This window comes from Mirounga angustirostris, unplaced genomic scaffold, assembly GCF_029215605.1.
Source record: "Mirounga angustirostris isolate CCGP_5_RB_7025 unplaced genomic scaffold, mMirAng1.0.hap1 SCAF_6, whole genome shotgun sequence".
In the NCBI taxonomy this organism is placed as follows: Eukaryota; Metazoa; Chordata; class Mammalia; order Carnivora; family Phocidae; genus Mirounga; species Mirounga angustirostris.
The window spans coordinates 65,889,165-65,914,966 of record NW_026991714.1 but is presented as its reverse complement, the minus strand read 5'-3'; the positions used below and the strand labels follow the sequence as shown (position 1 = coordinate 65,914,966).

Below are 25,802 nucleotides of genomic sequence, written 5' to 3'. Positions count from 1 at the left end.
CTGGAGTCCCTGGATCGAGTCCCGCATCGGGCTCCCTGCTCAGTGGGGAGTCTGCTTCTCCCTCTGATCCTCCCCCTCTCATGCTCTCTGTCTCCCATTCTCTCTCTCAGATAAATAAATAAAAAATCTTAAAAAAAAAAAAAAATATCTTGGAAATACCTTAGAATATAAACTATTATTAATATTATTGCCTCAAATCTATAAACATATTTAGGGATATTCCTCTGAAATACATTAAATAATCAAAGATTTCTGCAAAACTGATTTACATAAAATTATAGTCAGTAAGATCTATAAGTTGTCCCAAATTCTTTTGAATTCTGCATAATATGAATCATCAAGGTTTTTTTCCACATAATTAAAATCTCTAGGAAATCTCTAATATTTGCTTATATCAGATTCTTATTTAGAAACTCATTTACTTTGTAGGCGATCAATTTGGAAAGCATATGTTAGGATCACTTTTTTCCCCTAGTAAAAATTAAAATAAAGATACCTTATAATTTTAGTAGTTTGGTTACTGAAATTTATACAAACATTCCTAAAGCTTTACGGCCAAAGCCAAAACAAGAAAAGAAAAAGCAAAAAGAAAATGCAGAAAGGCAGAGTAGCGACAGCAGGGCCAGCAGCACACAGCATGCAGCAGAGGTGAGAGTACATCGCGGAGACGTTAGCGTGTTCCGCAACCACAGGCAAGAAGGGGAAGAGACAGGGTGGAGGGCATGGGGTGGGGACACACAGTGCAGTAGTTTCTTACACGTCTGCCTTTGCTAGCTGGAGTACAGGACGGAGAGCGCTTCAACAAAGAAAGGAGAATACTGCACGTTACAAATATTCACACACGACTCTCGAAGGCTACCGCTGTATTAACAGACAAAGTATATCAACATACACATAAAGACACATTTTCTGATAGGTATTTTCAGGAAAAACTGGAGGATAGGACAGTAAAGAAATTGTTGCTCAGACTCGGTCTATGATGACTCATGGGACCCCACGCAAACAGTGACCCACGAAATAATGCTCCATCAAGTGATGGACAATCTCTTTTCTGCAGAGGTTGGTAGTAACAACTGGAAATGTGAGAACAAAAATGATCCAAATAATTCTGATTTAGTGCTGGGTAATAGTTAATAAAATACTTAATCAGTCTTTTACCTACCAAATTCTTACTATTTCCAAAGATGATGCTTTTAAATGATAAAAGCTAACTTAGGCCTTCAGAATTACTGATAATGAATGAAAACAAAAAGTTACTTCAACAATACTGTCCATCCTGACTAGACATTAGGCTTAAGTCAAGAAGGACCTTCACCTTTTGGACATTAAAGATTAAGTAATTAGGGAAAAGCAGCAATAACAATAAGTAGGTAATAACTGTACTGAAATATCTCCCAAGTCTCTGGAACTTGGTGATGCGTGAACAGCAGAGTTTTATAAATATAAACTGTATCTGCCTCTGGCAATTCCCTATATTCAACAGAACCTACCATCTACTGAGGGTTTGCAATAGGTCAGGTTTTTATTTTTTATTTTTTTTAATAGGTCAGGTTTTTAAAAGACACAGAAGATGTGCCATTCACAGACTGGTGGGGAAGACACCATGCCACCCACAGTGTGACAAATGCTGTGACAGAGGTTAGCTGCAGAGTTCTCCGGGAAGCTGGGGGGCGAGGTGTGTGAGGGACGTACAAGATTTGTAGGGGGACCTAGAGAGGGAATTTATAAACTGAACTACAGGAGCTACAGAGCTCAGAGGAAATGGAAGGATAAGAAACATCCTTCCAGGTGATCAGTGTTATTTGTACAACTCTGGCACACTAGTAAACAGGAACTTTTATTTCTTTTTAGGCGACTTGGAAGGCAGATGACCTGAACACGGTGTCCCAGAGAGTTAATGGCAAACCAGGATTAGAAGGCCTGCAGGTTCCTAAGGAAGTTTTTGTGTCTTCGTCCAGTCATTCCTGTTGCTTTAGGCAGAACTCCCCCTCCCTAACCACGCGCTGCCTGCCTAGCACGCACTCGTCTTCCTCAGCATCTCTTACTCTGTGGGCCATACCCGTCCCTCCGTGAGGACCGGCTCAGCCATCGGTTCTTTCAGAAAGCCTTTTGGCAGCCTTCTAGTTCAGTCAGGTAGCTCTCCTTTATACTCCCATGATAGACAGTCCATATCTTTTATTATTGTGCTGCTCCCAATTGTGTTATAATTATTTATTTACATGTGTGGTTTTTCCATCAGATTCAGATCCTTAAAGATCTGGAATACGCTTATCATAAAGCCTCTATAAAATTCTTAATAAATACTGAATGAATCCTTCTGACAGTCTGCAATACTTACCTCATTTTTTTTTTTATGGCATTTATCACTTTCTATACGGCACAGTATATAACTATGGATTTATTTTCTCTAACAGTAAAATAAGTGTTTTGAGGCCTACTTCTACATCTGATTGATCTTAGCAGCTACCATTGTGCAAAGTAGAGTACTACATGTGTAGGAAGTGCTGAGATGTTTAATACAGAGAAACCTTTACTTTTTGGCTATCCCTATACTTCTAGACCAGAGTCAGGAATGTGCTGAAACCATGAAAAAAAAGCATGACTAGCTCAAAGTAAATATATTGCCACTATGCTAAAAACAAGTCAACATGTCTCTCAAAACCATCCTTGCATATGAAGGACAACACAGTGTACAGCTGGCACTGTACAAATGGAATTGGGGGAACACACATGGCACACACTTTCCCCTTTACACACACTCTCATAACCATGGTTTTCTACTAACAGTAGAAACTGGTCTCACAGTACATGCTGGTCTTACAGTACACGCTGGGAAGCAGGATGTTGTCTTCATATACCATTTAAAACTGTGCATTTTATATCTGGTATAAAACTGCCACCATAAATTTCAGGCTGATTATGGAAGTAAGCACATGGGCAGAAACCAAAAGAATTTATCTTACAGACACATAATTTGGCAAATAGATTTTAAGATTCAGTTAATGAGTTCCAAAGGTCTTTTAAAGTAAGATATTGAAGAGTAAAAGACTAGGTAGTCATGGTTCTTTCTCTCTAGATTGTCTAAACTATTAGGATATATGATATACAATAAAAAACATATCTTATATATAAAATAATACATAATGCTGCCTAACCTAGGGAAGGACTGCATATGACAATCTTCTGAAATGGGAGAGTTTCGAGTTGGGTTGTATTTAATATGTGGATGGAAGATTTTTTAAAAAAGAAAGAGGAAATATCAAGAATGCCATAATTTATTGGATTTAGGCCTGGTTTGGGTCACAGGATTGAAAGATCTTTATAATGTATGTTTTGAAATTCTGTCTTCCACTGATTCTCCCGAATGATCAATCTTCCCCAGGTACAGCTACCCAATGCTGCCAAACCTCAGATTTCTGTGATGGGTTATGATAGATTATGAAAGAAGCCAAGGAGAGAGACCAGCTAAAAGCAAGAGATGAGGGAAGGAAGCTAGGAGCCAGGACTGAAATTAAATATTTTAGGACATCTTAGCAAGATTTTACCATGAAATCAAACAAGGAGTGGAACTTGGCCTGCCAATACTCTCAGACTACTTGCTTCTTGTCATACGCCAGGATACAAGAAAACAGTATTAGGAAGACCAGACAGTTGGACTATTGGGATAACTCTATTCCTTGATGTCTGACCTTTTTATTCCACACCTTTAATTGTGGTTTACTCTTTCCTCAGTACACTAGAATAAGCCTCCAGAAAGCAAGCTGGCATACTCTCACTTGCCAGGTTCTCCCAGTTTTTGTGAATTTGGCCTGAATGAACAGAGTGTAGAATTGTAATTTAAATAAAACTCAAAACTTACCTGTCATAGATTTAATAAGTGACAATATGTTAATAAATGACAGTATGTTTACCAAATATAAAGAACAAGTAGTTCATTTATATGACTATAATTAGTATGACCTTTAGTACAGTCAAGCCAAGTATTTTGGGGGCTCAATTGAAAAGAAGAAAATGAACGGAACAGGATGGGAAGTTTGCAAGCTGGTCTGATCATCCCTGGACTTCTGGCCACTGGGATGCAGGGAACAGATCAGGGAGAGCCTGAGCTGCTGAGCTCCACCTGCCCCTCACCCTGTTTGGTGACACAGAGCCACCCCCAGGCAGTCTAGGAAGCAACAGGGCGTGTGGGGCTGAGAGAAAAGACGAGGTCAAGAGGAAATGATTTCCACAGCAGAAGGACCCTGGTGTCCGTTTCACTGCTGTCACTGGTGTCTCACCATGTGTGGGAATGCCTGACCCAAGAGACAAAGTGGTCAGAGTGACGTCAGTTTGCCATGAACTAAAACCCCCTCTTATCTGCCCTAAACAGTGTCATCCATAACCCTGTTGCCACCCCTTCCCTATTCCTCCAAAGACTGAGAATTCTAAAACTTTACTAATGGGGGAGAAAACGATCCAGTCTACTAATGGGAGAATGCTGTGATCAACAACGGTTACAACCACTGGACTGAGTATTTTTCTTTGGTGCTTTTCTCTCTCAGAAGCCTACAATTCTACATGGAGAAAAGCCCAACTACCCGAGTTGTCCTGAATTACAGAAGCAGGGTGCTGAGAATGCCTTCCACTTCGCCTGAGTCGGGGGCAAGGAAGGGACCTGGGTCACTTACACTGCTCTCCTGTCAAGGCTGCTCTTGCTGAAAACTTGACTCACACAGAATTGTCTAAACTGTGCAACTTAAAAGGAAGGCCTATGGCTCCAAATGTGTTCCCATATTGCCAGAAATTCTGGCATTCACTTGAATTTTGAACAGGCAAAATACACTGAGAAAAAACTGGAGGTGGGAGAGCGATTCTGGGCACTATTTTATGTAAAAAGAATTATTGTGTTAATAGGCCCACATGGGAGGGTTAAGGAATAAAGTAAAGGGTCATTTTTGAGGAGGGGAGGTGCTAGTGATACGGTTCTAGAGAATCAGAGGGCAGTATGAGGTCACTAGGCCACAGGAAACAAATGAGGAAGATCCATGGTGTACGGACACCAAAGAACGTTTCATTTCTGCAATCTTGCTGAATCACTGGCTTTATCCCTTACTAAACCTACAAGTTCCTGCTGCAACTCAAATTCTAGGTCTTCAATGTCATCTATTTCTCTTCTATTTCTAGGAGATAAAATTAGAAAAGAATGATCAGAGGATGTGTTGTATGCATTAGTTAAGGGTTACAATCCGCTCACTATGGGGGGCAGTCACGCACAACACTCTTAACTAGTTTTGGCACAAAGAACAATCAAGATTGATTCTATTCCTTAAGCTTCCAAATGCCTAAGAGAAAGGAAGCAACAGAAGTTTGGTTCATACTAAGTATTCTGGACACCAAACACAAGCATGCCAAGGATTGAATACCATTTTTCAAAACATCACTCTACTCTGGCTTTGAGATGAACTGAATGGTAACTCTGGGAAGAGTGGTCATAGTTATCAACTACAGAGGTTTATGCCATAAAATATGAAGTAAGAATACAAACTATTTTTTTTAAACAGGAGCTTACTTCCTTCTCCCTGACATGCAAGCCTCACTGTGCAGCGGTCTTGGGGCTGGACAATTTGCGGGGGGAGTGCAGTGACTTGGATTGGTGGGGGCTGGGGGGGCAGAAGGCGAGCAGAAGGCCAAGGAAACATTTAAGTCACACTGGATTCCTGGACGAGAAAGGAAGCTAAAGGGAATGCAGGAAGGGAGGTGAATGGCCTATTACGAGTAAGGAAACAGTAACCAGTGTTACTGAGGGCTCTACACACTTTGTTTCTTTAAATTCTCAAACAACCTCTGAGGCAGTACCACTATTATTATCCTTGTTCTTCTGATGAGGAAACTGGGGCTTACCTAACAGAAAAGTTAGGGAACATGATCCCAATCATACACCCAGAAAGTGGTAGAGGCAGCAAATCTGAGCCCCCTTGTGCGCTTAACCAATAAACTGGAAGAAGAGAACTCAGGAAGCAAACGAGGGAAAAACCAGGTTTTTTAAGAGCTGGAGCCCGATTCATAAAGATTCAGCCTGTGTGAACTCAACTCCTTTTCCCTTTATGATAGGAGTTTCTTTGTGCTGGTTTGAAATTAAGTGTTATGTCTGAATTGCACTTAGGCTGAGTGCTAGTGGGTGATGGACAAGAAAGGTCCTCCTGGAGGAAAGTGAGAGTGGGAGGCTTCTTCACTACAGCTGGGTGGTGGCTGAGAGAGCAGTGACAAGGCGGGTGTGGGATGGCGCGCATTCCTGCAGCCCTTGGGCCGAGTAGAATGAACCTATCTGTTAAAATACACACGACTTCTAGGTTTTACATTCAGAGCTTTTTGTGGGAGGAAAGGGGATGTAGAGAAGAGTTTGTTAGGAAAAAAAAAAATGGAAATGGTTTTCTAGTGGAAGGAACAGTTAAAATAATTTATTCAAACTTCCTTCCCAATCTCTCTCAAATGAATGATGTTTCTATGGACATACTGTATTGAATATTTTAGTACAGTGAAACATACAGTAGATTATAATGTGAAATACTATTGTACTCAAGAGAACTCAAGAGAGTTCTCTTTTTATTGCCCTGTAGAATTAACTAGAACAACTGTCTCAAGAATAATGGAATAGTTTCCATTCAGAATGGACTTGGGTATAATATTTCAAAGACAAAAAAAAATAACTTGAAAAAATTTTTTAAAATCTAGATCAAGAGTTTTCTTTAGTGGACAATTATGCGAAATACTTTTCTGAATATAAGAATTATGTTTAACAAAACACAAAAAATAAGACCTACAAAAATTTCCCTGGTTGAAAAACCAGTGCTATGTAGAACATTTGCATTTGAATCCATTTTATTTTCCAGTTTCTAGAAAGGTTAAATGTTCAACATGATAAGGATTTTTGTGCCATTTAATGTGGAATAGAGAGAATGCATACATCTGGTATTTTAGTAAGGAGAATGAACAATATACATTAGGGACTTCTAAGTTATCAAATGGATAGAATTAATTTAGGAGAGAAAATGGTAGTGCAGTCAATTTATAGTGCATGTAGCACATATGTTAACGAAAATCACTTTCCACATTACAGGTGAAATTCTGTCAGCATTAAAAACTGATTTGTACTCAGTCATTATGTCACAGTAAAATCTATTGAAAGATTTAATAAAACGTATCACTTTTTTCTGATTTTACCACCAGAAGTTTACTTCTGAGAAATAAAATAGCAAAGTGCCGAAAACGGGAATGTCAAATAGAAATCACAATGAAAAATAAAAATGAGCATTTTTATATACATATCTACATAGTGACAATAATCAAATAAACATTCCAGTCTTCAGAATTATTGCAAAGAAAGGAAATACAGATGCTCTGATGGCCAAAGCATTTTTCAAAGTACATTTTCACTTTCTGATGTTTAATAAAGATAAACTCTTCATTATATTTCAGGTAAGAAAGAAGTTAATTTTGTCTCATAAATAAATTACCAGGTGTGATATTTCTAAAACTGACTGCATTACTGGGCAAAATTCTTCAATTCAATTCACTGATGTCTTTTACTGAAGGATGCATTGGTTTGAAAATCAAAGACTTACGTCATCCAAAAAATCAATCAGTGAAGATGAGGAAGAAGAAAAGGAATCCTATTTAACGAATACAGCAATAAGAAATAGAAAATATGGATGAAGCAATTTAATACGAACAAATAATAAATCAAAAATTTTGTAAAACAATTGAAAGGCAAATGACATTAATTCAAATAAATAAATGAGAAAAGCAGTCATTGGCATCATTTCTCAAGAAACTTAGAAATCTATTAATTTTTAAAGCGTGGTTCTTTTTCCCTTTCCCAAAGAAATGAAATACAATGCACACATTGTGCCCAAAATGTAATAAAATGAAGCGCACAGTAAATCATTAATAATCAAATTAAATGAAGCACTTTAGAAGGGTCACAATTAAAAATGAGCAGTTCCCACTGGAATGTAACCTCTCTGAGAACAGGACTTGGTGAACTGGGTCACTATTCTATCTCCAGCACCTAGAACAGTGCTCCACACAGAGACTTGTGATTATTTGTTTAATAAAGATATAATCACTAACTTAAATCTTCTGGGACAAAAATATACTTTATATCATAAAATTGGTTTTTTTTTTTCAGCAAAGAATTTAAGCACTAAAGAAGGACAGTCATAGAGTCACTATTTCCTTATTATGGAATATACTGCCTAATACTTTCTATGTAATACTTTTAACAAAAAGTATTCCTATTGTTAACTTCTAAAATAATTGAACGGATTTGAAGCTAGACCCAGCATTGCCCTATTGTGAGTTTTGACCTTTTTCACTTTTTTTTTTTTTTTAATTGTGGCTCTGTGCTTGGGAGAAAAAAGGAAAGTGTCAAAATTCTTTCAAAAGTTAGGATTTGTTCTGCATTTACTGTTTCTCAGGGGAAGAGACAAAATTTCTTTTAAATCTTATGACTCTCACATTTTGACCTTTCTTAGATTTTTCTTAAATACAAATGTGATTACAGTTTCTATAAGAAAGCAGAACATGGGGTGCCTGGGTGGCTCAGTTGTAAGTGTCTGCCTTCGGCTCAGGTCATGATTGATCCCAGGGTTCTGGGATGGAGCCAAGCCCGTATCGGGCTCCCTGCTCTGCAGGGAGGAGCCTGCTTCTCCTTCTCCCACTCCCCCTGCTTGTGTTTCCTCTCTAGCTGTGTTTCTCTCTGTCAAATGAATAAATAAAATCTTTAAAAAATGCAGAACATACTCTTCTCTTAACATGTTTTTGTTTATATAAGATTCTAGGTCCTCTCATGTGGGAGGCAATAAAACAGTTTCATTGCAAATGAATTTTAAGTCACAAAGTGAATTTTAAATGGACCGCAGGGAATACTTGAAAAGTTTAATACTTACTTCAAATTGATCCAGAGCATCGGTAGGCGTATTCAAAAATGCCAAGAAAGAATGCTGTGAGTCTTGGTGCTCTATACCTAGAAGACAGCAGCAACTTTTTTTAAAACTAGAACAATTTAAACTAATTTTCATGGATAACCATTCCTGTCTGAATCTATTAAGAGCTGTTCACAAACTACCATATTTTAAAGCTGATCAATACTATTAACTCTACATATTTAAAAAAACTATATTAGTGTTTCTTGGAATATCACTTAACAGTTAAATCAGTCTCCATGACATACTTGTTTCCTGACTTGAGAACTTGAATTTCTTTCTTTTCCCACATAGCACATCAGAAGAAACACATTACATCTTGGTAGACTTGGGAGAATTTTAAAAACATGGTTATATCTGATTTTTCTAAGCTAATTTATCACCAAACAAGGTTTCTGTTTTGAAAAACTTTTAGCAAACATATAGTAAGCATTAATATAAATAATCTCTTATGATAATGTCGTGATAAAACAAATGTATTTAGTTATGAAAAAACTTTTGTCAAGGCCTCAATCTGATTTCAGGTATTGTTTTATTGACAGAATAAATCACTCATACCCTAGTTTTTCTCAGATGAAGTTATAAAAGCTGGTGCATATTTGTTAGCTATGGCATTAACTTCAAATGCATAATTTCCAAAATAATTCTTAAAATTTATATACAATGATAAATACAACCAAGCACATATTTTCGACTTCCACATCCTTAGGAAGTGACATTAACTCATTTGTGTGGCTTTCCTACTACTCTCTAATAACTAACACCATGGATGCCAGATGAGGCACTATGTTCAGAAATTCATCCAATCAATAAATATTTATTGAGAGCCTTGTGCCAAACCTTGTCTAGATACCAGGTCATATTAGTAAATGAGCAGAAAAAAAATCCTTGCCCTCACTATATTATATAAATACTATATTATATTATTTAAGTAGTATAGTACATTGTTACAACACAAAGTGAAATTTTATTATCTACAATGTTCTAAATCCAAATAAAAGCTATAGGTTAACATGCTTTCATAAAGCAATGTGATAAACTTAAGTTATTTCTTCTGCAAGTTTAGATCTATTCTAAAAGTGATGCAGTCAGTGACATGAGGCATGTTATAGTCAGTCACACTCTGCACTGGTCTCTCTTCTATTAAACTGCCTTTAGGGTTACAGATCCTCCAGGTCCTATATATTCTTTTTCCTCTACTCACTGAATAATGCAGCTCCCTTCCACTCTTCATGTTTGAAAACTGCTTAATTCTCAATTTAGTGTGAAGCCTTGTGCTCAGTGTGATTCCTAATTCACTTTTGCTGTTCCTTCCTTTCCTGTTCACTAGGAAATCGAACTGACAAAATTTTTTTGAATATCTACTACTTTTAGTGGTTTTTCATGTCAACTCCTTTATGTGATACCTTCTCTTTCCTCCACAATTTTATTTTTTTCTCCACAATTTTAAAAGCAGATACAGAGACCCAACCAGCTTGACATCACTGTGTGTCACAAGACTGAGGAATTACAGGGAAGCATCACATAATGTATGCATAACATAAAGCCATTAATTAGTTCACTATTCAGTCAGGAATACTGACTTTGTCAGGACAATGAATTTATCTACTTATTTATTTTTTAAAGTAGGTTCCACATCCAGCGTGGAGCCCAAGGCAGGGCTTGAACTCATGACCGTGAGATCAAGAGTCAGATGCTCAACTGACTGAGCCACCAAGGTGCCCCAGGACAAAGAATTTCTAATAACTGCATATAAGAGATCCCTTCATTGAGAAAAAAAACATTCTGAATTTGTTTTTATTAAATCTTCACATTCTTAATGACCACATTATGGAAACAAAGTTTAAGTAAAGTTCCTGTAATAGCTGCCATGCACTCTGAGTTACTTTTCACATTAATGGAAACATGCTCAGGTAATGCTTTCAAGAAAATGGGAATAAATCCTGAGAAATCCCTCAGGGTAAGCAGTTTAAGAATCAAACGTGGAAGAAAACAATGAAATGCCAGAACAGTTCATCACTGAATTGCTTTCTAATACGGGATTAGATTAATCTTTAGTTACTTCATACATTGTTTCCTCAACTACCCTGGAAGTGAATCCTACGACACTTGAAAAGAGTATAAAGTACACTATAAAAAGTATTTTTCCCCCCAGTCACAAAAACCTTATTTGTGAAATCATCCACGGCACTGAAAAAACAGTCCAATTTATGGCAAAATGAGTTTTTCTGTTACCATGAAATATTTAAACCATGTATATTAAGTACAACAAAATGACTGAAACCAGTCTAGTGAATGTGTGTGTCAAATATGCATATATATATCCATCAGTGAGCGTCAGCGTGCTTCGTGTGAACAATTCTCTGACCTACATGTACGCGGATTCTTGGGTAATAAAATACATTCACAACAGAATAAGCCCTGATTGATGCAAAACACATTCTCATACCCTTTTCAGATCTAAGCTCTTCAGTGTCCTTTATCAGTTGTTCGATTTCTGAGAGTAGCTCCAAGTTCTTCTTCTCTGAATCTTTTAGTTTACTTCAATAAGGGAAAAAAAAAATGAAAAATGTCATTATTTTTACTGCTAGTTAGTGAGCCATCCTACAGTACATAGTTGGAGCTTCCTGGTTTAAATGTCAGTCACATCAGGTCAGGGAAGTGCAAAGCCACTGCAGGAAAGACAAATCCCGCCGGTCATCTACTGTTATATAAATAAAATTTCACTGCAACACAGCCAGACTCATTCATTCACAGACTGTCTCTGGCTGCTTTCACACAATAGCACAGTTGAGTAGCCAGAGGTGATATGGCCCACAAAGCCGAAAATATTTAGTATCTGGCCTTGTATAGAAAAAGATGCTGACCTGGAGCTAAATGATTAGATTTTAAAATGTCATAAAATCAAAGGTTAAATTTAGGATTTTGTTAGACTCTTCCACAGAGAACCATGAAAGTGGAGCATTGTTATGAGTACATCTGTAGTTTCCAATTTCATTCAGTCTGGTTTATGAGCGAATGTGCAAATGCCTGTGTCCCAGGCACGGGAAGGTAGCTCATGCTCGTTCTACTTACAACACAGAGAACGACATTCAGTAGCTCTTTGTGTTAGGATCAACTCACATTCTCCAGAAAATGTTCTCTCAAAATTTCAATGTCATGCTATCACATTTAAGCAAAGCATACTTAATTTATGTCTGGATTATTTATAACAAGAGTTTATATTTCAGTGGGGTGCCAGGCAACCACCCTCTAATTGGATTCAAAACATTAATGATTACAGTTTAAGGACTAAGGCTTCACACCATTACAAACTGAAATTTTTTGGGACTATATTTCTTTTCATGATTGAATGCCTCTGGAACTCCGCTATTCCAGCACCAAATGGATTTTTCTATTTATATGTTGATTTGTAACACTAACTTTCTATTGTTCCTCTCTATCACCAATACTGACTTATTCTTGAACCATGGTTATATCCAATCCAATTAAGATTTTTATTTTATCACTTATTTATTCTACTGTTGTGATAAGGATTGAAGGAATGTATTTATCCAGTAATTGTCTCAGACTGTGGAGGATATACTTGTTTTAAAACATAAAAGAACATGAAGAAACAATTATAGAGAACCTTCATTGTAAAAGATCTATGGTAGAGGCCAGAATTCCCAGATGACTGTATTTTGTTCTGAATATATGTTGCATTTTTATACTAATATGATACTCTTGAACAGGAGAGAATTTTGGATTTAATGGAACAGAATTTGAGAGTCAACTAAATTTTACAAAGTAAGGGGGAAAATAAAATATTAATTAGCACTATTAATTCTCTTTATGGACAAGTCAGAGGACTAGTCTTTCAGCTAGTCTGTTTTCTAAATACAAACAAGGTTGTATTAAAATCCCATCACTGCATACAAGGCTTGAAAGCATTTATTCATTTTCAAATATTCATAAATTTTTCTGGTCATTACTTAAAAGAAAAAAGTGATAGGTATGAACTTCTCCCCAAATACTTTTGGACCAACTTAGAAATTATTCTAGTAGACTCAACTCGACCAAGTATATTCAACCTTACCATTCTGTGATGATGTTAGCTGCTTTAACTTTATTCAGCTCTTCTTGGATGGCCTGCTTAGCTCTTATTTCTGCATCCAGGGCTGACTGCAACTCCAGCCTAGCTGACATATCCAGTTTTGCAAAACGACGCATTTTCCAGGGCATATCCTACCAAATAATATGACTGTTGTTAGCCCCATCCTATTTTTTCCTTAACATTTAAATTCAGTAATGCAAGTAAATTTAGAAACTACATAAAGCACTATCTTTCTCTGATAACAGAATAGAACTGAAACACTGTTTGTGAAAGTATATTATTTTCCATTAAATTCAGAAATAATTGTAGACCCACATATAAGGAGTTTATTTTCCATACTTATTACCAATAACGGATACCTATACAAAATTACAGTTAAGCAGTGATGTGTTATGATTTCCTAAACTGGCAAAGACTTGGACTAGGTGAATTCTCAAGAAAAACTTTACAGTGAGCTAAAGCCTAGACAAACTGATAGAAGTGCTCAGATTTAATATAGTGTTTGAGCCTCCCCTTCCACCCCGTATGATAATTCTCCATGCAAAACGGCAGAGCTTACTGTTGCTCGTGCACCCAAGCTGGAATTTCTCAAAGCTTCCAACTCTTCTGTCATTTTAGAAGCTAAGGCCTGGAGATACCCTCGTGCATCCTTTTCATCACTGACCCTGGAATACATACACATACAGACAAAGGACAAAAGTAACACAAACAGAAAAACTTCAGTGAGAGATATATTGTTTTAAAAGCCTCATACAAGAAATAAGTGAAATAAATGTCTTCTTTCAAAAGATCTACCACAGTACTACTGCCTGACAATAAGTGGGAAGAGGTTTACTGAACTGTTTCAGTTATCTATCTATCTGGTCATGTTTAGGAAAGTTCAAATTACTTGTATCTGATAAATTAGTAAAATTTCACCCTTGAACCACAGAGTATTCTTTTAATCTAACATTAAAAACACACATATTTACATGATTTCTAAAGAATATTAAGATTTCTAATTGGGTTCTGCCATTTTATCTTATGAAAACAAAATGCATCAGTTTTAAAACTGAAGTACCCTATATTTAGAAAGTTTAAAGTAAAATAGTCTGCAAAAATCAGGGTTGTACTGCAATACAGCTCCTCTGTTTTCTAAAATGGTCAATAAAATACCAATCAAAAGGAAAAGATTAAAGTCTACTGAAGCTCATAACTGTCTTAAGACTATCTTGCTGATGTAACTATTACGATTCTATAAAATTGTTTTCAAATTATATTCAATGACACACATTCTAATTTTCAGAATTTGTCTAAGAGAAAGTTTGTGTTTTGTTACATCTTCAAAACAAGGGCAAGGCTAGGATAAGGACTGCCAGCATATGAAAATCTACAAAAGAAGGTCCTATCCTCAAGAAGAATGAAAATAATTAGTATACAGAAAGTGCATACTATTCAGGGCACTGAATAGTAATGAGAAAAGCTTATTTCAAGTAAATCAATAAGTATCTGATGCATATAGCAAATTGAAATCTTGAACTTGGCTTTAGCATCTTTTAGAATTTAAACTCCTGAGGAGCCAAATTCATATATTTCTATCTATATATCTTAAAGAGGCTCTTTAAAAGGGATTTGGTTCTCTTTTCTCTCAGATGGGAAGGTGTACTGGAGGACAAGCAAAAGAATCTAACAATAAAAGCGATCCAATCATTATAAAAAGTTGCCCAGCCTAGTTCGTTACATATTTTTAGGCTCTATATACATATATATTTTTTTATTGCCTTTTAAGGGAAAATGGCTTTAGAAAATACTGTTTGTGTAGTGGGAAGTGGTTTCCTTTAAAATTCTTTAACTTTGGACACCACACGTGACCACGACCTTTTGATTTAATCATCTGATCTACAGAATAAAGAATAAGTGAAGATGAAGGAAGATTGCCTTTTTTTTTTAGAGTACCAAGAAAGACACTTAAGAAAACTGTATTATCATTTAAAGGGCCAGGCTAATCAGTCTCAACTAGCATTGCTTTAGTGCCTATCTACCACAGTGATCTCGGCTTATGCACATTCCAACCTGCTTCCATAACTCCGGAAAGCAGTAAATTCTTGTACATGACTTTCATGCTGTTTAATGTTTCAAATAAAAACCAATCTCTACCTCTGAAACAAATAATACATTATATGTCAAAAAAAGGAAGAAGAAGAAGAAAGAAAAAGAAAGAAGAAAGAAGAAGAAAAGGAAGAAAGGAAGAAGGAAGAAGAAGGAAGAAGAAGGAGAAGGAGAAGGAGAAGATGATAGCAGGAAGGGAAGAATGAAGAGTGGGAAATCGGAGGGGGAGACCAACCATGAGAGACTATGGACTCTGAGAAAGAAACTGAGGGTTCTAGAGGGGAGGGGGGGCGGGGAGATGGGTTAGCCTGGTGATGGGTATTAAAGAGGGCACATAATGCATGGAGCACTGGGTGTTATACGCAAACAATGAATCATGAAACACTACATAAAAAACTAATGATGTAATGTATGGTGATTAACATAATAAAAAATAAATAAAATGGGGAAAAAAAAGATAAAAAATCTCTTGTCATTTTTGTTTTATTTGCATGTTGAATACGTTCACATTCCCTGACCCATGTGGTCTCCCGCTAAGTCTCAATTTTTTATTAAAGCTCTGTCTATTTTCTTGGCTACAGAGAATTAATGAAGGGAAGGGTTTTAAAAAAAAAAAAAAAAGACTGGGTCAGTTACAACTCCTGCCATTTAAATTCCACTGGGCCCTGGTCTACAACAATTCCTTTTTAGAATCATTGCTATTTGTTTCCAACCTTGATCCTTGAAGTCTCACTTCCCTCAGACCAACACTGTCTTGCCCTTTTCTTTAGGCCATCTAGATAAGTTGACTCATGCCCATTTTAACTTTTTTTTTTTTTTTTTTAAGTTTTAGAGGCAAGTAAGTCCCTCATCTTTCCTTTGGCCAAGTCATTTAAATGTATTCCTCATCCCACATATATACAAATAATTACCTTCTTTGAAAACAGCTTTCAATTTCATCACTTCCACCGGCTGCTGTAAACATATACAGACGTTTTCTAATCCAGAAAGGTTCCTGTCCCAATCCCTCTCCCTGTCACTGTGATACAACCTGTATCTAATTACTCTAGTATTTAACCCCTCACTAACTCATACATACTTTCTGAGGTCTGATTTCTACCTCAACTATTTTGCTGAAACCACAGTTCATTCAAGTGACAAGTCAACTATAAAAGGCCAATTTCAATCTCTTTTGTTTTTCTGCCATAGCTAAATCCTCTACTCCCAAGCTCTTTCAAGTAATTAATGCAGAAATACTTATTAATACTGACTATTATGTAGGGCATAATAGAGAAGATCTAGAAGATAGTCCTTAAAACATCAGGGAGGTAGGACATACACAGTAGAGTGATTAAGAACTTGATTCTTGAGTCAAACAGACCTTGGTTCAAATCCTAACTCGCTGCTCACCAGCTCCGGGACTTGGGCTAAGTCATTTACCCACTTCTAGCTCTCTGCTATCTCACCTACAAAGTGGGGATATAATCCTACCTCATAGGACTGTTGTAATAACTAAATGAGAATCCTGTACAAGTGAATTTTCAGCCCAACGCCTGGAACATACTATGTTGTAATCAGTATAAGCTACAACTATCCACAAACGAAGATTAATGAATGAGGAATAGTTCAAATAATGTGAGGAAATTTAAATAAAGGGAAATAAAAGTGTTATTACTGAGACCCTTTGCTGATTATGAAAGCACTTTCCTGGTTGCCCTCTACCTTCTATATGCTGCCCTCACCATATTATCCTTCTTTCTTTCCTCCTTAAAAAGATCTCAACAAATGGCTTTATTGACCAGGAATTAAATCCCCAAATTTATATGCTTTACCCTAACCTTTCTGTAATCTTTTCAAAAGCATATTGGAACTCTGTACCCAGATGTCTCAGGAGCCCAGACTCACCAACAAGCAAAATAACACAAACAAAATTGATTATATCTTCCCCAAAGTTGGTTCCTTCTCTGACTTTCCTACTTCAATGATATGATTTTCTTAATCTAATTCTGAATTTCAGAAAAACGAATTCTTCCTCATTTCCTGACCTTCCTTCATAATTAAGTCCTATAGATTCTTCTCGCACAATGTCTTCTCCATTTGTTCACTTTTTCCCAAACTTCCCTCCACTTCACCCTGAATACCACTGTAGAGAGTTGTCTTCCTAATGCATCATGCAATCAATGCCATTATCCTTTGCAAAAACCCTCTCCTTCTTATAAATAAATAAAGTTTAAACTCTTACCCAATATTCATGGTAACTATACAGTAGTAACTTTACTAGTCTTATTTCCTACTATTGTTTTATACGAAATCTCCAATTCAGCCAACCTATGTATAGGACCCTTTATTAACCTCAGGGTTTTCAGAAAATGCATTATGGGTTCAAATGATTACCCCCAACTTTCTCAAGCACCCAGTCTGTGGTAACTCTCCTCTACACTCCCATAGGAAAATCGGTATTGTGTAAGACATAGGGCAACTTACATTTAAGTCTTATAGCTAATCTCCAGATCTGGTCACATTAGTTTTTAAACTTTTCAATGATACATTAAAAGCAGCTTGACAGCAAAGTACTATAGTCTATAGGCCATCCTACCTTGTATTATACCAGAAAAGTGCATTAGATGTGAGGAGAAGCATTTTATTTATTTATTTATTTATTGGGTGTATGTATGTATGTATGTATGTATTAATTAATTAATTAATTAATTAATTATGTTCTGTTAGTCACCATACAGGACATCATTAGTTTCTGATGTAATGTTCCATGATTCATGGTTTGCGATTTTAAAAATCACACTTATGGACTAACTTATGATTCTGACCTTTCATTGTCGTATCATTTCAAAGAAAAAGTGAAGTATTCTGATGAGTCAATGGTGAGAAGAAAGGCGTCTGCTCTAACACAGTGAGGAGCAACAAGGTCTCCCTTCCCTAAAAGGTATTCTTTCATATGAAAGGGATATTTCATAGGAAAAGGCAGAGGGAGCCAAGTAAGATGACCATTAGCAATGCAAATAAGATCTTATTTACAATAGTGCTTGTTCTGTTTTAAAACTGTTACTTTGTCCAAAGGAAACATTTAAAATACTATATATCACAAGTTCCTAAAACCTTGTCTTGGCATCATTTCATTTTTTAAAGTTTTAACTTAAATTCTAGTTTGTAAACATACAGAGTAATACTAGTTTTGGGTATACAACATAGTGATTCAACAATTCCATATGACAACCAGTGGTCATCCTGGTAAGTGCATTCCATAATCCCCATCACCTATTTCACCCAGCCCCCCACCGACCTCCCCTCTGGTAACCATCAGTTTGTTCTCTATAGGTAAGAGTCTGTTTCTTGGTTTGCCTCTCTTTTTTTCCTTTTGCTTGTTTTGTTTCTTAAATTTCACATATGAGTGAAATCATAGGGTATTGGTCTTTCTCTTACTGACTTATTTCACTTAGCATAATACACTCTAGCTCCATCCATACTGTCGCAAATGGCAATATTTCATTCTATTTTATGGCTGGGTAATATTCCATTGCATATACATATATACCACATTTTCTTTACCCATTCATCAATCAACAGACACTTGGGCTGTTTCCAAAATTGGCTACTGTGGATAATGCTGCTATAAACATAGGGGTTCATGTATCCCTTTGAATTAGTATTTTTATACTCTTTGGGTAAATACCTAGTATTGTGATTGCTGGATCACAGGGTATTCTGCATCTACTAAAATGATCATATGGATCTTGTCCTTTCTTTTATTAATGTGATGAATCATGTTGATGGAGTTGAGAACACCAAACCAACCCTGCAAGCTGGGAATAAATTCCACTAGATTGTGGTGAATTATTTTTTAAATGTATTGTTAGATTCAGTTTGCTAGTATTTTGTTAACAATTTTTGCAACTATGTTCATCAGAGATATTGGTCTGTAGTTCTCTTTCTTTGTGGTGTCTTTATATGGTTTTGGTAATGCTGGCCTCATAGAATGAATCTGGAAATTTTTCTTTTCTATTTTTGGAATATTTTGAGAAGAATAGGTATAATTCTTCTTTAAATGCTTGGTACAATTTGCCTGTGAAGACATCTGGTCCTGGACTTTCGTTTGTTGGGAGTTTTTTCATTACAGATTTGATTTCTTTGCTGGTTATCAGTCTATGCAAATCTTCTATTTCTTCTTGTTTCAGTTTTGGTAATTTTATATGTTTCTAGGAATTTATCCATTTCTTCCAGGTTGTCCAATTTGTTGGCATATAGTTTTTCATAATATTCTCTTACAATCTGTATTTCTGTGGTCTTGGTTGTTAGTTTTCCTCTCTTGCTCATGACTTTATTTATTTGGGTCCTTACTCTTTTCTTTTTGGTAAGTCTGGCTAGAGCTTTGTCTATTTTAGTAAGTTTTCAAAGAACCAGTTCCTGGTTTCATTGATCTATTCTATTTTTTTTAAGTTTCTATATCATGTATTTCTACTCTAATCTTTATTATTTCCTTCCATCTGCTGGCTCTAGGCTTTGTTTGTTGTTCTTTTTCTAGCTCCTTTAGTTTTAAGGTTAGGTTGTTTGAGATTTTTCTGGCTTCTTGAAGTAGGCCTGTGTTGCTATAAACTTTCCTCTTAGAACTGCTTTTGCTGCATCCCAGACGTTTTAGACTGTTGTGTTTTCATTTGCATTGTTTCAATGTATTTTTTTATTTCTTCTTTTATTTCCTGGTTGTTTAGTAGTATGTTATTTAACCTCCATGTATGTATGGTCTTTGCAGATTTTTCCTTGTGGCTGACTTCCAGTTTCATAGCATTGTGGTCAGAAAACGTGCATGGTGACTTTGTCTTCTTGAATTTGTTGAGACCTGTTTTGTGGCCTCATATGTGATCTATACTGGAGAATGTCCCATGTGCACTTGGAAAGAATGTATATTGTTTTATTATGGAAGGTTCTGAATATATCTGTTATGTCCATCTGGTCCAGTGTATCATTCAAAGAAACTGCTTGTTAATGTTCTTTCTAGATGATCTGCCCATTGATATAAGTGGGGTATTAAAGTCCCTTACTATTATTGTATTATTATTATTGATTAGTTCTTTTGTGTTTCCTATTGTTCTATGTATTTGGGTGCTCCCATGTCTGGTGCATATTTATGACTGTTATATCTTCCTGTTGGACTGTCCCCATTATTATGACATAGTGCCTTTTGTCCCTTGTTACAGTCTTTGTTTTAAAGTCTACTTTGTCAAAAAACAAAACAAAACAAAACAACAACATAAAGTCTACTTTGTCCAATAGAAGTATTGCTACTCTGGCTTTCTTTTGACATCCATTTGCATGATAAATGTTCCTTCATCCCTTCACTTTTGATCTACAGGTGTCTTCAGATTTAAAATGAGTCTCTTATAGGCAGCATATAGATAGACCTTGTTTATTTATCCATTCTGTCACCCTATGTCTTTTTGATTAGAGTATTTAGTCCATTTATGTCCAACGTAATTATTGATAGATATGTATTTATTGCCATTTCATTACTTGTTTTGTGACTGTTTCTGAAATTTTTTTTCTGATCCTTTATTGTCTTTCTCTTTCATAGTTTGCTGATTTTCTTTAGTGACATATTTGGATTTCTTTTTCTATTTTTTTGCATATTTATTAGTAGTTTTTGATATATGGTTACCATTAGGTTTGTATATAACCTCTTCTGTATACAGCAGTCTATATATTAAGTTGACAGCTGTTTAAATCTGAACCCATTCTTTTCTCCTCTCCTCCCCATGTTTTAGGTGTATGTTATTATATTTCATATCCTTTTTTGTGAGTTCCTTCACTGTTTTTCTTTTTGCAAAAATATTCATTTTTACTGCTTTTGTGTTTCCTACCTTCAAATTGTCACTTTTGGTATCTCCTTTCCACTCAGAGTCTCCTTTAATATTTCTTGCAGGGCTGGTTTAGTGGTCATGAACTCCTTTAGTTGTTCTTTGTCTGGAAAACTCTTTACCATCCTTGTAGTCTGAATGAGAGTCTTGCTGGATAGAATATTCTTGCCTGGAGATTTTTCCCAATCAGCACTTTGAATATATCATACCACTCCCTTCTGCCTTGCCAAGTTTCTGTTGAAAAGTCTCCTGCTAGCCTTATGGGTTTTCCTTTGTATGTTACTGACTTCTTTTGTCTTGCTGCTTTTAAGATTTTTTTTAAATCACTTTATTTTGCAGTTTAATCACAATCTGTCTTGGTGTGGGCCTGCTTTTGTTGATTTTGATGTGAGTTCTCTCTGCTTCCTAGATCTGCATGTTTGTTTCCTTCCCTAGATTAGGGAAGTTTTCAGCTATTATTTCTTCAAATAAATTTTCTGCCCCCTTTTCTCACTCTTCTTACTCTGGGACTCCTAAAATACAAATGTTATTACATTTGATGGAATCACTGAGATCCCTAAGTCTATTTTCGTTTTGTGTAAGTCTTCTTTCTTTTGTTCAGCTTCACTGGTTTGCATTACTTTGTCTTCTAGGTCACTAATTCATTCCTCTGCTTCTTCCAGCCTGTATCAATGTGTTTCTAATCTTGTTTATTGCACTCTTCATCTCTAATTCTTTTAACTTTTATCTCTGTGGTAAGGGTCTCAGTGATGTCCTCCATTGTCTTCTGAAGTCCAGTATCTTTATGACCATACCTTTAAATTCTCCATCAGACATATTACTTATATCTATTTTGCTTAGATCTCTGGCCGTGGCCTTATCTTGTTCTTTCACTTAGGATAAATTCTTTTGTCTTCTCATTTTGCCTTCTTCTGTGTTAGAAAAGCCACTTATGTATCCTGCTCCTGAGAGTAATGGCCTTATGAAGAAGAGGGCATGTAGTGCCCAGGGCCTGGCACACCAGGGAATGTCTCCAGTGTGTGCTGCCTGTGCTCTGCTGTTGTGTCTGGTTGCTCTGTCCTTCAAGCCAGTCATCTACAGAGGCTCTCCTTGCCTGCTGTGGGCAGTGTTTGATCCCTGGCCTGAATGTGCTAAGTTTTCACTAATTTGCTTTGGTCTGCTTGTGAAATGAGACCAATCACCACCTCCACTGGAACTGAGGCCCTATAAAACTCCCTGGTGAGGAGACATGGTGTGGGCAAGGGTTTGTGCTAGTCTTTGGGGGGAAGGGCCACCACACTACACCTGAGGTAAGTGTGACTGAGAAGGGCAGTTCCACCAGCGCACCTGGGGGTTGGGCTTGGTGGAACCAAGTTATGCAGCCAGTATCTTCCCATAAGTGGCTCTGTGTTTATCCTGAGGGGCCAGGGAGGGAAATGGTGTTGGCCAGCTCATTTTGTTCTCAGAGAGGCCTCTCCATGAATGCTGTCTCTCTGGGCTGCACTCCAAGAAGAGCAAATAACCTCCTCACTGTGTGCTCCAAGCACTCTTCATATTGCTGTTTCCACACCATCTGCCCCTGGGTTGTTTGCCTGCCTTCTTTCCAAGAGCAGCGCAGTACCCTCCAGGCTCTATTCCAGCCAAGCCTGCTGACCTTTAAAACTCAGTCTTCAAGCCCTGCTCTTTCCAAGAACTCATGAAATTTAGCCCCTCTCATTTTCCAAGCCAATGGCTATGGGGAGATGTTCCCCTTGTGTGTTCCCCTATGTGTTCCTCTCTCTCTCTCGCCCTTCTCTGTGACCATGGCTACCTCTCCCCTGCAGCAGCCAGGATTTGTTTCTTCCCTAAACCACATCTCCACACTTCCTACATTCTTCAATGTGGCCTCTTCTCTCCCTTTAATTTTGGAGTTTGTTTTGTCAGCCTTCAGTTTGATTTAGTATTTAGTATGATTTGACAGTTTCTAGTTGTATTCGTGGGACAAGGTAAGCCTAGAACCCTTCTACTCCACCACCATCTTCCTGTCTCTGGCATCACTTCATTTTTTAATATACCAAAACTGAAAAACTTGAAAGAGACTAAGATTCCTGACCTTTTTAAGTGTGGACAGAATGTCTCAGATTTAAGTAGGTGAGAGGAGTCAGAGAACAGGGAGTATACGTTTTACTTTTATCCTACTAAGTATTTAATAATTAGTTATCTAATACATGAGCCCATTTTTAAAAAAGATTTTATTTATTTATTTATTTAGAGAAAGCACAAGCAGGAGGAAGGGCAGAGGGAGAGAGAGAGAGAATCTCGAGCAGACTCTGTGCTGAGCATGTGGAGCTCAACACCATGCTCAATCTCACTACCCTGAGATCATGACCTGAGTGGAAACCAAGAGTCTTACACTTAACTGACTGAGATGCCCAGGCGCCCTAATATATTAGCCCATTTCTAAATAAGAGCTTTTATGCAAACTGATTTGCTTGCATTCCTGGTTTCTTCTGCACATTTGACTTGAATGTGAAAAGCCTAAAATTAGTGTTTTGTGGTATCATGTAAAAACTTTCACCTTCATCCTTTCCACTAACCTTTCCAGAGAGTCTACATTTTTAAAGCTTCTTTCCTTTACTAGAAGCACTTCCCATTCCATCTGAACCCATCATTCCTGTTGCTGGAAAAGATCAGTGGTCTAGGAACTAGGATTTTAGCCAGATCATCTTTTTCTTCTACAAAGTTATTTTCAGCAATAGCTTAATTATACATTTGATTCCAAAATAATGGAGTTATAAATGAGTCATAATTTTTGATATTATAAGCTTGGCTAAAGATTAGAATGATTTTGCTTCAGAAATGTAGACTTCATGACAAGGCATAAATTTAACATTAATGAACCATTAACTGTACTATACTGTTTGGGACACAACCAAATTTCCACAATTTGGGTATTTTCATTTAGATATGCACTGTATAGTCACATTCATAAACCAAAGATGAGTGAACATGGAGCTCTGTAGTTTAGTCTATAATCAAAATACTTGAGTCATTTGGGTAAGAACACTTAAAAAGAGTGTTTATCCACTTCTGATTTAAGATGGAGGGTATTAATCTGCAATAAGTAGGAAAATGGAAAAAATGCTTAAAGAACCAAAATAAGAATACAAGAAACTAAAATTCCCACCAAACGATTGGTCTATAGATCCATAAAGAAACTAGTTTTCATATAAATTAAACATACATGATGTGCCAAAAAGTTGAAAAGTAAATATAAAAATTTAGAAAATATGTTTTCCTTAGAAAATAAAGTCCCTGGGGGCGCCTGGGTGGCTCAGTCATTAAGTGTCTGCCTTCAGCTCAGGTCATGATCCCAGGGTCCTGGGATCGAGCCCTACATCGGGCTCCCTGCTCCGTGGGAAAGCCTGCTTCTCCCTCTCCCACTCCCCCTGCTTGTGTTCCCTCTCTTGCTGTGTCTCTCTCTGTCAAACAAATAAATAAAATAAAATCTTTAAAAAACAAACAAAGAAAATAAAGTCCCTGTTGGATTCAACTTTCTTCATGTTTTATAAAAATATACACATTTTTATAAATGCCAGAAATACTTAATGAAATAAATAATGTGTAAAGTTACTAAGGTAATTCATTCTACATTGAATCCTAAGAGCTTAAAGACTAGTTAATAAAATGAAGCTATAATCATGTAAGTTTTTATGATGACATGTACATCTGTTGTAATTATGAAAGAAAATGATAGCACATCTTTAGGTTCAAAATTTTTCTCCAGGCTGTTTCTTAAAATAATCATAAATACAGCAATTTTGGTCTTAGAAAGGAACTTATAGCTAGTGAATGAGTTTCTTCAGTTCTTTAAGGACCAACTGTCTTAAAATAACCTTTTCTTAGAAATAACAGCTTTCAGTGAAGCTGTGGAAATCTGACACAGGATACTTGCTGCAGTTGGGGAAAAGAGGAACATAAGAGAAAATATAGAAGGACGCAGATCAGTAATAAATAACAGGTCAGTAATAAAATACTGTTCTTAAGGGAAACTTATTTTTTCAAAGCAAAAAAGTAAGAAAAAAAAAACATGTTGTAGCCTTCTGGAATTCACGCAAACTTGGCCACATTTTCAAATCACCCACAAAAATACATTTAAAAAGAGTACTCACCACTGAATTATTTCTGTGATTTGGGCTTCCCAATGTGCAACTGATTCTTTCTTGTCTGCTAGGTCTTTTACCTCTTCTTCTAGCTGCTGGTTGCGCATACTTAAGTTCTCATACAAAGTGGTGAGCTGAAAAGCAGTTTTAAGACACTTAAAGACATGTGACTTTTAGGAACAGGAATGCAAGGTGCTCAGATGCCACTTGTTAGAGCTGATTACTTACCATATTCCACTAAAAAATGCTTGTCTTCCTGATTTCTTCTTATTATATACCCTTCTGGTCACTGACTTTGGAAACATCAAGTATTCTGATTTCTCCTCTGCCTTTGCTTTCCCTTACTCCCACACTGAATTGCTTCCATTTGTGAACATTCTCCAGTTGCCTGAAAACTCCTCAGGTTCTACTGGTAACAACATCTCTCGTTTTTTGTTTTTTTGTTTGTTTTGGTTTTATTGGGGGGGGGTTGTAAATGTCTCCATGTCATCTTTTTAAAATAAAATCTTACAAAGTATTTCAAGTATATGCAAAAATGGACAGTATAAGTTAATTCCCATGAGCCCACAGCCTACTTCAATAATTACCATTTCAATACCAGTCATTGCATTTGTATCCTGTCTTCTTACCTCTTCCTCCTGAATTATTCCTAAGTGAATACCAGACATCTATAATTTTACCCATATATATT

General features: G+C 36.5%; 1 protein-coding gene across 11 annotated transcripts in view; it reads right to left on the bottom strand.

Annotated features, from left to right (window-relative positions):
- CDC42BPA (CDC42 binding protein kinase alpha) overlaps positions 1-25,802 on the bottom strand; it is a 347,703-nt gene that overhangs the window by 62,510 nt on the left and 259,391 nt on the right. For 6 of the 11 annotated variants that reach the window (XM_064594442.1, XM_064594444.1, XM_064594451.1 and 3 more), the window contains 5 exons: positions 25,121-25,245; positions 13,619-13,724; positions 13,042-13,190; positions 11,413-11,504; positions 8,928-9,004 (listed from right to left, as the gene is read on the bottom strand). In XM_064594442.1, the coding sequence (XP_064450512.1) occupies positions 8,928-9,004; positions 11,413-11,504; positions 13,042-13,190; positions 13,619-13,724; positions 25,121-25,245 (549 nt within the window). Of the gene's footprint in view, positions 1-757; positions 797-8,927; positions 9,005-11,412; positions 11,505-13,041; positions 13,191-13,618; positions 13,725-25,120; positions 25,246-25,802 lie in introns of all 11 variants that reach the window. The other 5 variants (XM_064594441.1, XM_064594443.1, XM_064594448.1 and 2 more) reach the window with 1 other exon arrangement.